This window comes from Teleopsis dalmanni, unplaced genomic scaffold, assembly GCF_002237135.1.
Source record: "Teleopsis dalmanni isolate 2A unplaced genomic scaffold, ASM223713v2 unscaffolded_contig_0237, whole genome shotgun sequence".
Taxonomy (NCBI): Eukaryota; Metazoa; Arthropoda; class Insecta; order Diptera; family Diopsidae; genus Teleopsis; species Teleopsis dalmanni.
In genome coordinates this window covers 1-15,433 of record NW_024031619.1, presented here as the reverse complement: position 1 = coordinate 15,433, position 15,433 = coordinate 1, and the positions used below count along the sequence as shown (strand labels likewise).

Below are 15,433 nucleotides of genomic sequence, written 5' to 3'. Positions count from 1 at the left end.
TTTTTTTTTATTGGTAAATAATGGTACCGGCTATTTCAAAAAACACATTAAATATTCTATTGATTCATGTAAAACACATTATATATTAACTGTATCACATTACGAGTACTTTTTGATTAAAAACATTTATACAATGTTTAGCACATTTGCAATATATTAAAAAATATATAAATATATGTTTTCTTTTCAAATATATTTTTGAAGTTGTTCCGTCATGGCGAAAAAAATCCTACTTCTTTCTATCCGACTGATCCACATATTTTGCATGATTGGCCCGGTGGATTAGGTGCCCTAACACAGGTTGGTTATATTTAACTTGTTGTATAGCAAATAAAATATATATTTAAAGTTTTTATAAACGTTAACACAAAGACTGGTAAATTACAAGCCTACAACTTAGGTAAGAACCTACGTATGCGCTATTATCGTTTATTACCTTCAAATGGAATTTACACACAACAACAAGTGCATGTGCTCAGTTCCGCTGCAGAGCGTTGTATTATGAGTGCTCAGGCAGTTTTAGCAGGTTTTATGCCACCGCTGGAACATAACAATGTACTACCTATAGCCTGGCAACCAGTGCCTGTAAATACAATACCGCGTATGGATGATACGGTAATTTACAAAAATATGTTTTTTTTATTTTATTTTTATAAATAACTTCTGCAAGTCTGTTTTGTAGCTCTTAGCACAGAAGAAACCATGCCAGAAATATGATACAATATTACAAAAACTATACAAGAATCCGCCACCAGAGTTACGTCAACTAAATGAAGAAAATGCCGAACTTTATAAGTTGTTATCAAAAAATACTGGAAAGGTGTGTAGAATAAATTATTAAAAATGTGATTATTGTCACTAATAATTTAATTAATTAAATTATATTCCTAGAATATATCGAGTGTTTTGGATATAGAGCAGTTATACACACTTTTACAAATAGAAACAGAAGCTGGACTTGCTATACCTGATTGGGCGGAAAATATATTTCCAGATCGGCTTGTACCGTTAGCAGAACGAAGTTACACTTTCTTCACCGAAACGAATTTAATGAAAAAAGTCAAAGGCGGTGCATTCATTTCTGAAATACATAAAAATATGCTTAGCAAGCATAAAAAGAATTTGAATCCAGATCGAAAAATATTTTTGTATGCGGGTCATGACGTTACGCTAGTCAATGTAATGAATTCTTTGAATATCTTAAGTCAAACTGCAAAATTACCGGAGTATGCCTCAGCCTTGGTATTTGAACTTCACCATAGTTCACTATTCAAAAATGATTTTGAGGTTAAAGTAAGTCTCATCTCAATACTAGTAATGCGTTCTCTGAGTGACTAATCATTGTGTATTTTACAGATTGTTTATTACTACAATAGTGATGACAAATTTCCCAAAGAATTAAGTATACCCAACTGTGATGCACCTTGTTCACTGACCCAATTCAGTGAATCAATCCATTCTTTACTTTTGGAAAATTATGATGAAACATGTGAGAATCCAGCGGCAGATTGCAAAACTTAATTAGAATTAAAATTATTTATTGTTAACAAAAATATAATTTGTTTGTTTTAAATTAATTAATTTATATTGTTTTAAATGTATTAATTTATATTGTTTTATATATTTTAATTCGTATGGTTGTAAAAATAAATATTTAAATTAAATGTGCTTTGTAAGTTTATTTTTTTAAAAAACTAATATCTAGAACCTTTGTCTTCAGCATAAAGAAAGTATATTGGCACTTGGCTACGATCTGTCATGTAAACCATTTCTGTGTGACTGATGAGATGTATTGCCGCAATTCCATAAAACAACATAGGTAGACCTTTAATGAAAAAAAAAGCTTTTTAGAAATAATAATAATCAGTACATGAAATAATGTATATAATGAATCTAATAACATAATAAATTTACTTGTAGATTTCTACACTCGGATCACAAAATTTGATATGTAGTGGGTAGACCATTATTTTCTAAATAAACGGTTCTAAATTTTTCTAAAAAATGTTATTACAATTATAAAACCGTTATGTTTAATATCATATTTGTTTTGTTTATTTGGTATTTAAAGAATTAGTGCATACACAATTTATGAACATGTGTTTCCTGTGTCAACGGTGACCCCTCAGTTTGAGAAACTAAGTTGAAGATTGGGTACCCAACTCAGTATAGCAGACGATGCCAGGGTATATATCTGTACTTAAAACAGAGATTAGGCGTTAAATTATCGCTGGATAAACTGATACATATTCTCCTCAAAATTCATAAAAGATTTGGCTAACAACTAAGAACGGATATACTGGTAACGAAACGAAACGAAAATGGCAAAAAGGTTTCAGGAACGACCAAGTCTAAGGTCTGTACTACGTATGTTACTGCTCGAAATAGCGACTGTACTAGGAGATCTTAATATTAAGACTGCTAAGAGACTGAAAAGAATAGAAAATCCGATCATGGGATGAACTATTGAGTGATTATAATGATGTTGGTGTTTTGTTTTAATATCAAAACTACAAAGTGCATATGAAATATTTTAAAAAACAAACCATACATCTGTAACTATGTTTGTAGTATTTGTATCACATTGATCTTGAGATCTTGAGACATATGTATATATGTATATCAATAATAACTTATATTGTATATCAGTCGTATAAAAGCACTTTGAAAATTGTGCTATATTACAACAAAATAAAAATAACTTTATTTTTAGAACTTATTTATAAATGAATAATTAAGTTTACCTAAATTTATAACTTTTAAAAAACGAAAAAATTTGTCTTCTAATCCTAAGTCCTGCACTTCACGTTTACTGCAATGATATTTCATATATGGATAGCAACCGGTGCGCAGTATATGGTAATTAGTGCCAGTATCTAATGTCCAATTAAAGTGTGACATGCCGTGTTGATCGTTCTGCACATCTCTAAACTAAAAAGTAAATAATGAAGTGATTAAGTAATATAAATAATAATAGTTTTATTACATCACAAACCTTTACAAAATATGATGTCCACGGCGGTTCATTACATTGTTTTAAATATGCGGTCAGTACTTCAGATGCTTTTGGTTTTAATAATATTTGCGTTATTCTCATATTATTTATTTATTAATTTTTATAATATTGTTTCATAGCACACATTTCATATTAAAAATATATTTATTATTTTAATTTAAAGAAAAAGTTGTAAACAATAATCAGCTGTTTGGTTGTCAAGGAAATGTCAACAAACTATGTTTTTCTTACATACTGTATATTTGCAAATGCTCGCTGTTACTTACAGTGAGGTTTAATATTACAGGTCGAAGTAACGACACTGTCTTAAATTCACCAAAATTTGTTTTTTTTTTTGCCGCTTTTATGGAATAATATATATTTAATATTGACAGATTATATTGAATTTATTATATTTGTTATCATACATACTTATAATTTTATATGTACAAAATTTTAAATAATGGTAAGCTTAAACTAATAGTATAATAATTAATTGAAATGTATAATTACATTCAGTAATAAATTTTGTTAAATTTTGCAAATCACAGTTGAAATAAAATAGTTTGAGAATAAAAGAATTGCAAAATAATTCAAATTATATAAATAATTGTAACTTAAATTATTTCCATAGTTTGATAGCACCATCCCGCGCTGCTGATGCTATATATATTTGTCCTTTATCACTTTTGCACATCAGTAAGTCGGCAATTGCGTCTTGATGACTGGCTGATGGCATGTCTGGGCCAGATCTTGGATTTTCTTCAGCTGACACTCGCAAGGCGTTCATGTCAGTATTATTACCAAGCGAAATAATATTTTCCTCTATAACGTGACTGCCATCAATCAAACGCGTACTGAAAATATACAGCATTATTTTTAATTGCTGTGATATGGTGTATATAAGAAGAAATCAAATTACTTATAATTGAATGTAATATCATTTAAATTATCCTTCGGCGATGGCACAACTAATGCTGAGCTTTTGGGGTCACACAAATTCCAAAACCGTATACGTTGATCTGAACTTCCAGTCAGAATAAAAGGCGAATTGTCCACAACACCACTTAAGACACCACATGTTGTTGCCGGATCGTTCTGTATATATACATATATAATAAGAATAATTTAAGACATATGTATAACTTTTTTATTTTTACAATATCTTACCATACTAGTGTTGGATAATGGAGGTGCTGGACTAGCCCAGAGTACAGTTTGTCTATGATTTGTTTCTATATTCCAAATCGAAACTTCATTATTAGATTTTGAAGCTGATATTAAGCAGGAAGGCTCTGTAGGATGGCAAGCTACTTTACGTATCCAAGAATCTGAGGGATGTTTTATTTCTGCAATAGCTAATCTAAAACGTAAATCCCAGCATATATGTTTGCCACCACTGGTACCAGTAGCAAGCCAGGAACCTGTAGAGTCAGCACATATTGTTGTAATCACTCCATGACGTAGTTCATTTTCTAAACGCCAAGCACATTGTTGTATGCGTGTGTCCCAAGCTACAATAGCGCCGTATAGTGTGGCATATATAATAATATTAGGTGACGTGTGATCATAGGATACCATATCTACTACAGGGCCATCACTGTGTTCACTGCAAATATTAAAATTTATTAACAAATTGTCTGTATAAATTTGTTTGAGTTACTTTTGATTTAAATGGAGTGCTTGTTGTAAGGTCATCTTTGAAGAATTTCTATCGATACGCATTATAAGTAGACTTCCATCTTTTCCACCAACTGCCAATGATTGTCCACCATCACAGGCTGCTAAAGCATATATTGGTGTATTTGCAGAATACACTTGTCGTGACTTGTTTATGGTTTGATTGCCATTTAGTTTGTTACAATCCCACAAACGTACCGTACCATCTATGCTGCCACTAGCGAAAAGCGGACCATGTGGTTTAAGTGCAGCCAGTTTAATAACTGACTCAGAGTGTTCATGTAAATGTGCTATCAGTGTGCCATTCATGCGCCAGTTATTCGGGTAGGGAGAATTTTGTTTACCATAATTGCCTCGCTGTGCAATGGAACTATAGCGCGTTTTGATTTTATTTCGCATTGCTTCAAGATCCTTTCGACATTCTGAAGGGCGTTCTAAAGAGCGTGAAGAAAATAGGTATTTCAGTGTTGTAAAAATTATTTTATTAAATTTATTTACCTTGCCAGTAGTTACGTTCAGGCATTGTATACTCCCCTAAAGATGTTGCCGCACTTAATAAGTTTTGTTGGCCGCCTAATAGTAGCACCCCAGATGCTGGACTTCCAGCTATACCACCGATAGGTGAACCATTTCCATCAGATGCTGGCGATGCTAAAATTAGAGAAATACCATCGGTTATGTCTTTGATTTATGCTTAAACATTTTTGCAATATTTACGTGTTTCTATAGGTAATTTGGATTTTTTTTCTGCTAGCGGATAGTCATGACAATTCACTTTTTTACGACTTATTACTATGCGCCCATTGCCTGAGGCTGGCTCATCAACATCCAGCTGTGACTTATGTTTAAGCTTAAGTAAGAACGGTTTCATAGCAAGCAATATCATTTCCAGTATGTCATTCAAACCTTCAGAGCTTAAACGTCGAAATAGCTAATACGGAACAAAATTTAATTAATAAAAATATAAATATGTATGTAAAAAACAAACATACATTTGTTAAAACCTGTCCCATGTCTGCATACTGTGGGGCCAGTCCAGGTCTAGTATTACGTCGTTCTTTTGCACGATTCTCTAGAGCATTTATAAATGCTTTTACATCCTGAAACCTAAAAAATATCCATTAATCATCATATATACAATAGTTAAGTTTAAGCTGGATGAATAGCCACGCATAGAGCTATTGACCTCAAGCGATACCAAATAATTTTTATAGAATAATTTTTATGAAGCATTTTAAACTAGGCTTTAAGGTTGTTAACGGGTTTCATTACAGGTCATTATGGTTTGAAATATCACCATCATAAAGTACAATTATCTGCTAATTCGGAATGCAGATTATGCTTCGAAGATGAGGAAATTACCATGCATATTCTTTGTGACTGTCCAGCTTTAATAACGCACAGAAGAAACTTGTTTATATGGAATTTTTGAACAGAACAGATTAAGAACTCTTCTCTAGATTTAGTTCTGGACTTTGTTCACAAAGCTTTAAAGGGCTTTGTGGAATCAATAGTGAAATTGGTACAATAGGACTCTTCTGGCCGCAGTACCGACTGTTAGGCGAGTTTATGTTTTAAACTTTTAATAAATAATAATAAATTACGCTTTAGTGGGATTTGAATTCAAACCCTGTGCGCTGTAGTTATAGTACATACGCATATATAATTAATATATAATATATATATATTTATATATAAATAATTAATTAATAGCAATTTCTTAAACCTACCTGAGTACACTATCATAAATCTGTCGTGGTATTGCTGGTTGTACGTAGTCCAACAGTATATCGGGTTTCTCAACTTGTATCAGTGGTGTTTTTAAAAACTGTTTGATTGCTGGCATTACTTTGCATTGCACATCTATAGCACTTAAGGTACGTGCAGCTGTCGAAATCATGCCACTGATCTCATGACGAATCCATAGGTTTGGATGACATAAATAACAAGCAAGTTCTTTTATAATATCTGTCACTGTAGGCTTTTTAATGTGACCCAATTCAATTAAAATTGTTACAGCACGTATTGCTTTGGCTATAACGAATTCTTCACGGTCCGTAAATCCTTGCTGTAAGAGTGGTACTAATATATCTGATGCTTGCCAACCAATATAGCCAGCAACTCCAGCAATATTATCATAAAAAGCGCCACGCAAATTTTTATCGTCGTCATTTAGAAAAGTCATTATATGGGAGAGTATTATATCGTTTGCTTCATTTTGAAAAGAAATGAATGTTATTTTAGTGTTGATATGGACATAGTGTTTTGTATCGCTTACCTTTTTCTTTTCCGAAGAATGCACATAAATCGCATATACCTGAATCCATAAGGGTTTGTTTTACTACAGGTTTTGTATCTGTTAGGAGACTAAGAACGGTTAACTGTATGATATCGTGTAATGCATTAATTTCTGCTTCATATCTCTGGGTAACCATATCATTTGGTGCATTTCGTTGGGTTTCTTCCAAAAAATAAACAGCAATTTTTGCCAATTTTGCTAAAATTAAATTAAATTTCAAGTATATTTAAAAGTTTGTTGTTTATTATAAATTTTACCAATATTTCGTGCAAATGCAACGCGTACAATAACAGCGCTAGGCTCACTGGATAAAGAAGCTATAGCAGGTAAAATATATTCCGGAAATACGTTAGCATCATTGAGCGGTATATCTTTGACCATACTTAAACAAACAGTTAATGTTTCAATAGCTTGTACCTGTACTTTAGCTGAAGAATGTTGTGCCAGGTGTAGCTGTTAAAAAATTTTTAAATGAATTTAAAACCATAAGCAGAAATAAAATTATATACGCTTACAATATAAGGTAAGATGCGGTCCAATATGGTCTCCGATGTTGTGTATTTTGAAAGTTTTTGTAATATTTCTAGCGAACAAATTTTTGAGTTTGAATGCTTCAGACCACGTATACAAGAGGTGACAACAGTTATAATTAAAATAAGTCCATCTTGTTCAGGTGGTAGTCGTAGGCAGTATAAATCATCTTTCTTTTCAGTTATGGCAAGTTGTTTAAATCCATCAATTGTTTCTTCATCAGGCGTCACATTTTGTGCATTTGTCAAAACCTTAATACAGTGGTTCATATCGGTATGTAGTGTTAAGATTTTATCATCTGCAGACATAATAGGCGTAGAGGAAAATATTTGCAAATATGATTGTAAAAACGAATAGAAATATTCCGGAAAAAGACGACCACGTTCGTCAGCCAAATAATCTTCGGCACTTTTTCGATTTATTGAATCTAAATTAATCATTGACGCTAATAAATTTCGCAAATTTTCATTATCGATGCCTTGTAAATGTTTTTCAACTAAATCGCGTTCACCACGTCGATATGCTAACAGTTGAGATAATTCAAAGGGGGCGGTACCTTCAGTCCATAATTCTAACAATGCACAACTAAATAGAAATTATTCAAACATATGAATTAATATTTATTAATTACAATATAGATGGTGTACAAACCCAGCAGAGAATATATCCATAGCTGGTAGAACAGTTGTTCCAGAATAGGGACCTAAACGTAATATTGAGTCCGTAGGAAACATAGAAACATTTCCTTCTGGATCTTCTGATGATAACGTTTTAACGAAACGTTCTGGAGCAATGTAACAAGTACGTCTACGGCTTGTATCAAAAAAGTATGTGTAATCAGCTGGATTATCTTCCGGTAAGTACGTTGGCTTAAATGAAGCAAAATCGGATAATAAAATCCAATTCCATGATGTTATCAATATATTTTCTAGCTGTTAAAGCAAAAGTCGTAAAAGAATATATTTTTAAATGTTTCATTATATTACCTTAATATCACCATGACATATTTTCTGTTTATGACATTGGTTTAAAGCACATAAAATTTGGAATGTAATCCATTTCTTTTCCAAAACAGTTAGAAACGGGCGTGTGGAGACGCGGTCATATAAACTATGTTTCACAAATTCTCTCATTATATATGCAGCTTTGTCAGTGAGCTGTGAAAGTAAGAACACAAATCGGCTTGAATTTTAATATATATATTGCATACAAGTAATTTAACTAACCTCAACTCTCTGAAATGGCAAACAATTTACTGCATTAGCAAGTGTTTTTTTAATATATTCCACTCTCTCTTTATAATCTTCTAAAGGTAATGTTGGATCATGTTTCACAAATACTTTTACAACAATCAATCCTTCTTCTGTTTTTGCTTTGGCTACTTTGAAAAAACGTGTGCTACCCATACTAAAGAACAAATAAATTTAGTTATTAAAATTAAAATGAAAAATTTTAATTTCTCTTACTTTGAATCAAACACAATTTCTGTACCAAATGTACCCGAAAAGTAGTGCTCCACAGGGTATATTTGTGATGGTGCTATTCCAACCAACTGATTACCCATTTTGATTTTATTTATTATGCTTTAATCTAATTTATTCTTTAATACTATTTTTATTACACATAAACTATAAATTGTTTTTATTTACTTTTTCTTAAGAACGATTCGTAAACTTGACTCCAGCTGATTTAATATGTTATCATATTTGTATAGTTTGTGTAAATAATAACTAAAGACAGGGTTGTTCAAATAATTGTAGAACGAAAAAGTGTTGTGTTATACTCGTAAAGTATGATACCAAAAAACTTTTTAGTAGTAAATCGCAAATTTATGTTAATTTCATAGTTCTTGGTTATCATGGTAAATTCGTGTTAAGATGTTAAAATATTAAAGTTAAAATTATTGTTGCACTCTCTTATGAGTTGAGAAACTAGCTTTGTGTTTAATTTTAATTATAGTTAATACTATGTTCAGACAGCTAAATTTTTCTAATTTCGTAAAAATGAAATTGCTAATTTCGAAAGTATTCATACTGCCTTAAATTAAAAAAATAATATGGTTTTTGTTTACCATTCGAATTTTAAAATTATATGTTCCAAATTTACATTTGGGAAATTTTAAAAGTTGATTATTATAACTATTAAGAATGGCATTCAGTAGTTTTATTAGCTTTAGTGGATTTCAGGTATGTGAATTATTGTACTTCACTCTATTTTAAATTAATAACATTAATAACTAACTCACATTTATTCAAAAAAAGGCACTTTTTTGTTATTTCAACTTCATCTTTTGCTTAAAACTTGTCTTACGCATAGTTGCATTTGAAATGTCACTTAATTTCAGTTAAGGCCATTTTCCTTAATTTCGTTCTAACCTTAAAACTGAATTTTGTATGGAATTTTGTAATTTCGCTGACACGAAGACGAAATTAAAATATTGGCGAAATTAGGATGTGTCTGAATATAGTATAAATTTTGATAACTCTTTAAACACTGTAAAACATTGCGAGTTCAGCATTCATATGAATTTTATTTGGATATGTCAGTATGAATTTCATTGATATCTAGTTTCCCTACTAAATATTGTATATTTGAGGGAAAATTACTGTTAAGCTTTATTTTGAGTAAAATAGGTATTTTGATTTGCTTTTATCATAATTCGCGTAATTTACACTGCTGTCGGTAATATTATAAATCGAATAATTGGTGTATATGTGTGTAGGACTCCTACGAAATTGTGTTATGCTAGCGATGGTTACCAATATACAAATGAAGACTAGGATCTGAAATGGTAAACACGTTCAGTTGAAATTAAATCATGGTTACATATATACACGACTTTAGGTAAGACGTTGGAAAATTAGTATCAACTTAAAAGCATAAAAACCTATTAGAGAAAATTGATGAGTTTTGCATTGCCATTGACTGATATTGTCAAGAGTTTAGACATAAGCGTCTTTCTAAATATTATCCTAACATAATATTAATGAATATTATTATATTATTTTAATGCCTATATGTTAAGAAAATTAGAGGAACTTCATACAATATAAACAACCTTCACGATTTTTCACGTGTAAGTTCAGTACATTGACCGCTTGTCTACACCATCACTAAGGGTTATCTCTAAAATAATTTCAAGAAAATATTATTTGTTTGTTGAAATGATCACCTAATGATGCAAGATGGAAGTATATGAGATCTCACATATGTAATATGTAAACAATTATAATGCAGAATCTCCATTAGATATAGTAAATGTAAAGAATATATACATACATATATATGTCATAAAATATATATACTCTTTTCGTTTACATTATAATGTTTTAGTTGGTTACATAATTAATATATATAATTATTAACTATTTGTGGCGTCGCTTAAGATTAAAATCTGGTTATTGAACTTATTTTGTAAATATGTAGTAAAATTGCATATTAAGCAATTTTATGAATCATGATAGACATTGTTGTTCTCGAATGGAAACATGTAATTCAGCGCAGTTGGAATTAATTAATTTTTTTATTCATTTTTCAACGCTATATAAACTGGGAACTGCAAGCAAGATGACCAATTTGAATAATTACCTCAAAGTGATACATTAAACCTAATATGAAACTATTTGCAATTATATTCGTAGTAGCAGTTGCTAGCTGTGTACAGGTATAAGAATATAATTTATTAAAATATTTTAAAACATATTCAATACTTTATATTACAGGTACACTGCAACTCGGCAAGACGTTCTTCAAATAGAGGTAATGACAACGACTCGTCAAACGAGTCCTCCGAAGAAAACTCATGGAAAAACAATCGGGATATGCAGGATATCTTTGCAGCTTTTAGAAACTCAAATCATGGAAGTAATTCTGAATCAATCTCGTGGCGTATGACTGAAACACAATTTCCTGAAGCAATTCCTTTCCAAGTAAAAATAACTGAACGGTTAAACGGTTCAGGTCCATTGGCTGACAAACCAGAAATTAAACAATCTATACTTCGATTGGCTAATGACAAGTTGGATGCGTGCAAGACACCAAGTGGCGATAAACTTGATAGAGCTTGTGTTGGCAGACATTTGGGTCAAATGATGCAAATGATAGCTGCAGTAGAAAATTCTAGTCGACATTATCCAGGACAAATTTAGGTAAATTTAAGATGTGCATACAAATTGTAACAAAAAAAATACATCATAAATTAGCATTACATATTTATTATTGTAACAAAATATGTGCCAATAAAATTAAATGATAATTTAAATTTATTCAATTAAACATTTCAAAAAATATATGAACTGAATATATAACCATATATAGATATTCAATATAAAATAGGTCTAACATTTTATGGGATTACATTTATCCTTTTTGGCATATTTGCTTTTGTCATATAGCATAGTCTTGAAACGTTCTTTGCGTTTTGCTTCCATTCTGTTACGCCGAAAAAAATCTCTTTTATGCTCTATTGATGTTGTAACGTCTTGACAATCTTTTGATGGAAAAATTAATGTCCAGCCACCAAATATTGTGTCAATACCGCCACAAGTACGACAAGAACCTTGAAAATGATAAAGCCAATAAAAATACTATACTAGAATTGATTCAATTTAATATTAATATAAATACCAATAAATGTCGCCATTATTCCAGAATGTGCAGACTTACTTTCAGTAAACATATAAAATGGTCCACCGTATTGATTCATGGTGCTACCCATAAAAGACCATTCTGCATCAATGACACTATGATGTTTTGGTGGAACACGTTCGCTAACTACAATGTGCAAATCTTTATTTTCCTTTTCAGGTTCTCCCAATGTACGTGTCGTTTTTGCCAGTGATAATTCAAAATGTACACCCATTACATAGGAATTCCATGAGCCTGCTATATCACAAGGTGCTCCTGTAAGATGCATAATTGTATTAGTATCTGATAGTACGTTATGTAAATATAAACAAATACAATATTTATATATATGTATATATATAAAATAAGTTATTAGAAGTGTTTATGTTGTATTGTTTATGATTGGTTTAGTGTTTTTGTTATTAAAATAATTAATAGTTTTTAAAATATTTTGTTCTACCCGTTGCTCTATTGTTCTTTTCTGTTTTTGTAAAGAAGTTCCCGTTGAAACATTATAGCAAATAAGTTCCTAAATAAGTTTAAGTAATAAATAAATAATAAATATATATAAGCATTTTCGTAAATCAATATTAACAAAAATAAAATCATTTTAGTGACAAAATTATATTAGAAATGTAAAATATTTAACTTTTGTTAAATATGAATAAAAAAAAAAAATTTAAAAACAGTCTTTTTTGCTTTTCTTTACATTCATAATTTTTAATAATTAAATTTAATGAAAAATGGCTTTTCTATTCTAAAAAACTATAATTCCATTGGCAATGTTTAGTAGACGCCCAAAAGAACTATAGAGCAATACGAAAGAACTAAAACATTCAGCAATATTTCAGTTGTTCTCTTCTTTTGTGTTCGTGGAGATTGCGGGAGTGTGATTAATTATATTTCAAGATTTCAAGGATTGTGATGTATTATTTTGCGTTACGATAGAGTATTAGAACATTTTTAATTTTTCTTGTTTCTTAAAATTTTTTAAGAGTAAGTAAAAATTTCTACTAAATGATCAAAAAATGTGTTAAATAAAATATATAATGCTTGATATATCACAGTGTAATTACACTAATCACAGTGTATATAAAGAACTTTAAAACGCAAAACTTAAGGTAAAATTGGGTTGAGAAATATTTCCATATCTCTCTTACAGAGTTGTGTGCTTTAATAAATATTTAATAAATATCAGAGAATATTTCCTTTGGTTTATATATATATTTTGTAGGTTTTTACATGATAACTGCAAAATATAAGGTCTGTTCCACAAGCTACTCGTAGTAAATTTTCTCAGCAAATTTTCGAGTAAATGAGAGTATTTGAGAAAGCGTAACATCCCTGTCGAAATTTGAAAATGCTACACAGACTTTACTCCATTTTATTTCAACTAAAATTTGTGTTGTTGTGTGAATCAGCTGTTTTAGTTTGAATTTAAATTTTTGTATTGTTTATTTGCGCGGCACTGGTGTTCTCACCAGACTTCATGCAAAGCTGTTCCATGAAAATCTGTGTAAAGAGCGAAATTTGACACTTTATTTGTGTTACGCTCTCAGTTTGTACTTTACTTGTGTTTTAATTGAGTTTTACTACGAATAATTCGTGGAACAGACCTATAGCGTATTGCATTTATGCTATATACTGAGCAAAGATTAAACCACGAAGACTGAAGTAGTAAGTAATATACTGAATAATATTAATTGTTATAAATATGTTTTTATTTAAATTAAATTTTTTTTTTACTTTACCATCACAGGATAATGTTTTGTGTTCTATTTTTTTATTCTTTTCACATTGAATGCGCTCTAATTTACTTAATACTTTATCTAAAATATAGGATGCATCCCTGCATTCATCCTCTGAAGTAGGAGCGTCACATTTAGAGAGTTCATCCGCGGCTTTCGTGGTTTTAGAGCTACTATTTTTGGCTTTCCTTTGACTATTATTGACTACATAATACAACATCAATTTATTTGAAATTATTTTATAAATATTGAATAACATTTCAGTACTTACCTGACTTAGCTATATTTTTTTTAAGATCAGTATTAAATTTTGGATCTGTCTTTAAGTTTATCTGTGGGTCCATAGTAGCCGTAAGTTTTCGAGCTAAGTCCAATGTAGTCGTGTTCATTTCCCTCGCCACATTTTGCAAAAGGCTTCCTGCTTGAGACATAGTTGTTAAATCATTAGTATTTGTGGTTAACACTGCAGGAAATGCATCGTTAATACTTTGAATGATTCGAGTATCGCAGCGCTTCTGTACATTAACCAAATTATTGTTATTGTCCAAGATTCGACGTTTTTTAATGGACTTCTTTTTCTTTTGAGCGTTGATACTATTCAATTCCATCGATAAATCATTACGTTTTGCAATGATATCTTCTTTACTCCAAGACGAATCAATAGATTTTTTTGCATTCTGTTTAGATGACACGTACATATCATCACTGACTACATTGTGGCGTTTCTTAAAATCATCCCACCAGTTATCAATGCTGCTTAAAGTGTTTTTGATGTCTTCCTTTGAATTGTCTTTTAAAGGCGCACTCTGAGATACTTTTAGTTTGTTTTCTATAGTATTTCTCTGTTTTTTTAAACTAGAGTCAGTAAAACTTTTCTCAGATTTAATTTCTTTAGCCGATTCTTTACTATCTTTTACATTAGATTCGAGTTGCTTGGAGTTGAAATATCTGTCTGTATTCTCCTCCGAGCCTTTTTTTGTGTCGTACTTTCTTAATTTGTTTAAAATATTTTTCATCTCTTTATCCTGTTCTGCACGCCATTTACTTTTAGCAATTACATCGGAAGATTCATTAATTCCTTCTATAAATTTTTGTACATTAAAATCTTTTAAAATATCGTTTATCACCTTACGTTGTTTTGTGTATTCCGAAGGCTTGTTCTGCTTTGGTGCTTTGGTATTTTTACTATTTTCAACAAAATTTTTGTTGTTTACTCTCTTAATCAGTTCATTGACTTCGTTTTCATCCACATCTACATTAGTTTTGCCTGAATCTAAACTTTCGTTTGAGTTCTCGTCTACTTTTTTATTTTTATCTTGATCTGGACTTTCATTTGTACTATCCTTATCAACTGAGTTCTCTAATAGCTTTTTTGTATTGAAATCTTTAAGTATGTTTTGAACGTCTTCATCTTTATCTTTTTCAGAAGAAGTTTTCTGGGAAGATTTCGATTTTCGAATATGAGATACTTCACTAGTTTTCTTATTATCTGATCTCACCTTATCTGCATTTCTTTCTGATTTTACTTTGGCTTTGTCTTTATTATGGATTTCA

General features: G+C 30.5%; 5 protein-coding genes across 5 annotated transcripts; 2 read left to right on the top strand and 3 right to left on the bottom strand.

Moving 5' to 3' along the window:
* Positions 1-204: 204 nt before the first annotated feature.
* Positions 205-1,574, top strand: LOC119663224 (lysosomal acid phosphatase-like; the record flags this gene model as incomplete). Its single annotated transcript, XM_038072883.1, has 5 exons — positions 205-300; positions 373-615; positions 683-820; positions 892-1,293; positions 1,357-1,574. Coding segments are annotated over 5 exons (1,044 nt in total), but the record flags the coding sequence as incomplete, so codon positions are not given.
* Positions 1,575-1,642: 68 nt separating this feature from the next.
* Positions 1,643-3,163, bottom strand: LOC119663228 (uncharacterized protein C15orf61 homolog). The gene is made up of 3 exons (XM_038072886.1): positions 2,996-3,163; positions 2,745-2,931; positions 1,643-1,825 (listed from the first exon to the last, which is right to left on the bottom strand). Exons 1-3 carry the CDS (start codon positions 3,095-3,097, stop codon positions 1,695-1,697), a joined length of 420 nt encoding a protein of 139 aa, XP_037928814.1. The 5' UTR covers positions 3,098-3,163; the 3' UTR covers positions 1,643-1,694.
* Positions 3,164-3,551: 388 nt separating this feature from the next.
* On the bottom strand, positions 3,552-9,183 carry LOC119663227 (phosphoinositide 3-kinase regulatory subunit 4-like). Its single transcript, XM_038072885.1, has 15 exons — positions 8,972-9,183; positions 8,732-8,912; positions 8,492-8,662; positions 8,157-8,437; positions 7,490-8,090; positions 7,232-7,427; positions 6,954-7,172; positions 6,406-6,886; positions 5,668-5,782; positions 5,393-5,606; positions 5,174-5,326; positions 4,659-5,109; positions 4,166-4,604; positions 3,918-4,093; positions 3,552-3,852 (listed from the first exon to the last, which is right to left on the bottom strand). The coding sequence occupies exons 1-15, from the start codon at positions 9,067-9,069 to the stop codon at positions 3,618-3,620; spliced, it is 4,011 nt and encodes a 1,336-aa protein (XP_037928813.1). The 5' UTR covers positions 9,070-9,183; the 3' UTR covers positions 3,552-3,617.
* Positions 9,184-11,060: 1,877 nt separating this feature from the next.
* LOC119663225 lies at positions 11,061-11,739 on the top strand. Its single transcript, XM_038072884.1, has 2 exons — positions 11,061-11,169; positions 11,228-11,739. Exons 1-2 carry the CDS (start codon positions 11,119-11,121, stop codon positions 11,651-11,653), a joined length of 477 nt encoding a protein of 158 aa, XP_037928812.1. The 5' UTR covers positions 11,061-11,118; the 3' UTR covers positions 11,654-11,739.
* Positions 11,740-11,798: 59 nt separating this feature from the next.
* On the bottom strand, positions 11,799-15,415 carry LOC119663229. The gene is made up of 5 exons (XM_038072887.1): positions 15,012-15,415; positions 14,151-14,960; positions 13,883-14,083; positions 12,132-12,407; positions 11,799-12,063 (listed from the first exon to the last, which is right to left on the bottom strand). Exons 2-5 carry the CDS (start codon positions 14,893-14,895, stop codon positions 11,843-11,845), a joined length of 1,443 nt encoding a protein of 480 aa, XP_037928815.1. The 5' UTR covers positions 14,896-14,960; positions 15,012-15,415; the 3' UTR covers positions 11,799-11,842.
* Positions 15,416-15,433: the final 18 nt, after the last annotated feature.

Bases quoted from the DNA above. Each gene is read 5' to 3' on its own strand.
- LOC119663227 (XM_038072885.1), bottom strand. From the start codon at position 9,069: ATGGGTAATCAGTTGGTTGGAATAGCACCATCACAAATATACCCTGTG. The intron at 5,783-6,405 runs GTAGGTTTAAGA...GATATTTTTTAG, and splicing joins ATTTATGATAGTGTACTCAG to GTTTCAGGATGTAAAAGCAT. The intron at 4,605-4,658 runs GTAACTCAAACA...TAATATTTGCAG, and splicing joins GCACTCCATTTAAATCAAAA to TGAACACAGTGATGGCCCTG.
- LOC119663228 (XM_038072886.1), bottom strand. From the start codon at position 3,097: ATGAGAATAACGCAAATATTATTAAAACCAAAAGCATCTGAAGTACTG. The intron at 2,932-2,995 runs GTTTGTGATGTA...TTTACTTTTTAG, and splicing joins GGACATCATATTTTGTAAAG to TTTAGAGATGTGCAGAACGA. The intron at 1,826-2,744 runs GTAAACTTAATT...TTTTCATTAAAG, and splicing joins TTTAAAAGTTATAAATTTAG to GTCTACCTATGTTGTTTTAT.
- LOC119663225 (XM_038072884.1), top strand. From the start codon at position 11,119: ATGAAACTATTTGCAATTATATTCGTAGTAGCAGTTGCTAGCTGTGTA. The intron at 11,170-11,227 runs GTATAAGAATAT...TTTATATTACAG, and splicing joins CAGTTGCTAGCTGTGTACAG to GTACACTGCAACTCGGCAAG.
- LOC119663229 (XM_038072887.1), bottom strand. From the start codon at position 14,895: ATGAAAAATATTTTAAACAAATTAAGAAAGTACGACACAAAAAAAGGC. The intron at 14,084-14,150 runs GTAAGTACTGAA...TGTATTATGTAG, and splicing joins AAAAAATATAGCTAAGTCAG to TCAATAATAGTCAAAGGAAA. The intron at 12,064-12,131 runs GTATTTATATTA...ATCATTTTCAAG, and splicing joins AATAATGGCGACATTTATTG to GTTCTTGTCGTACTTGTGGC.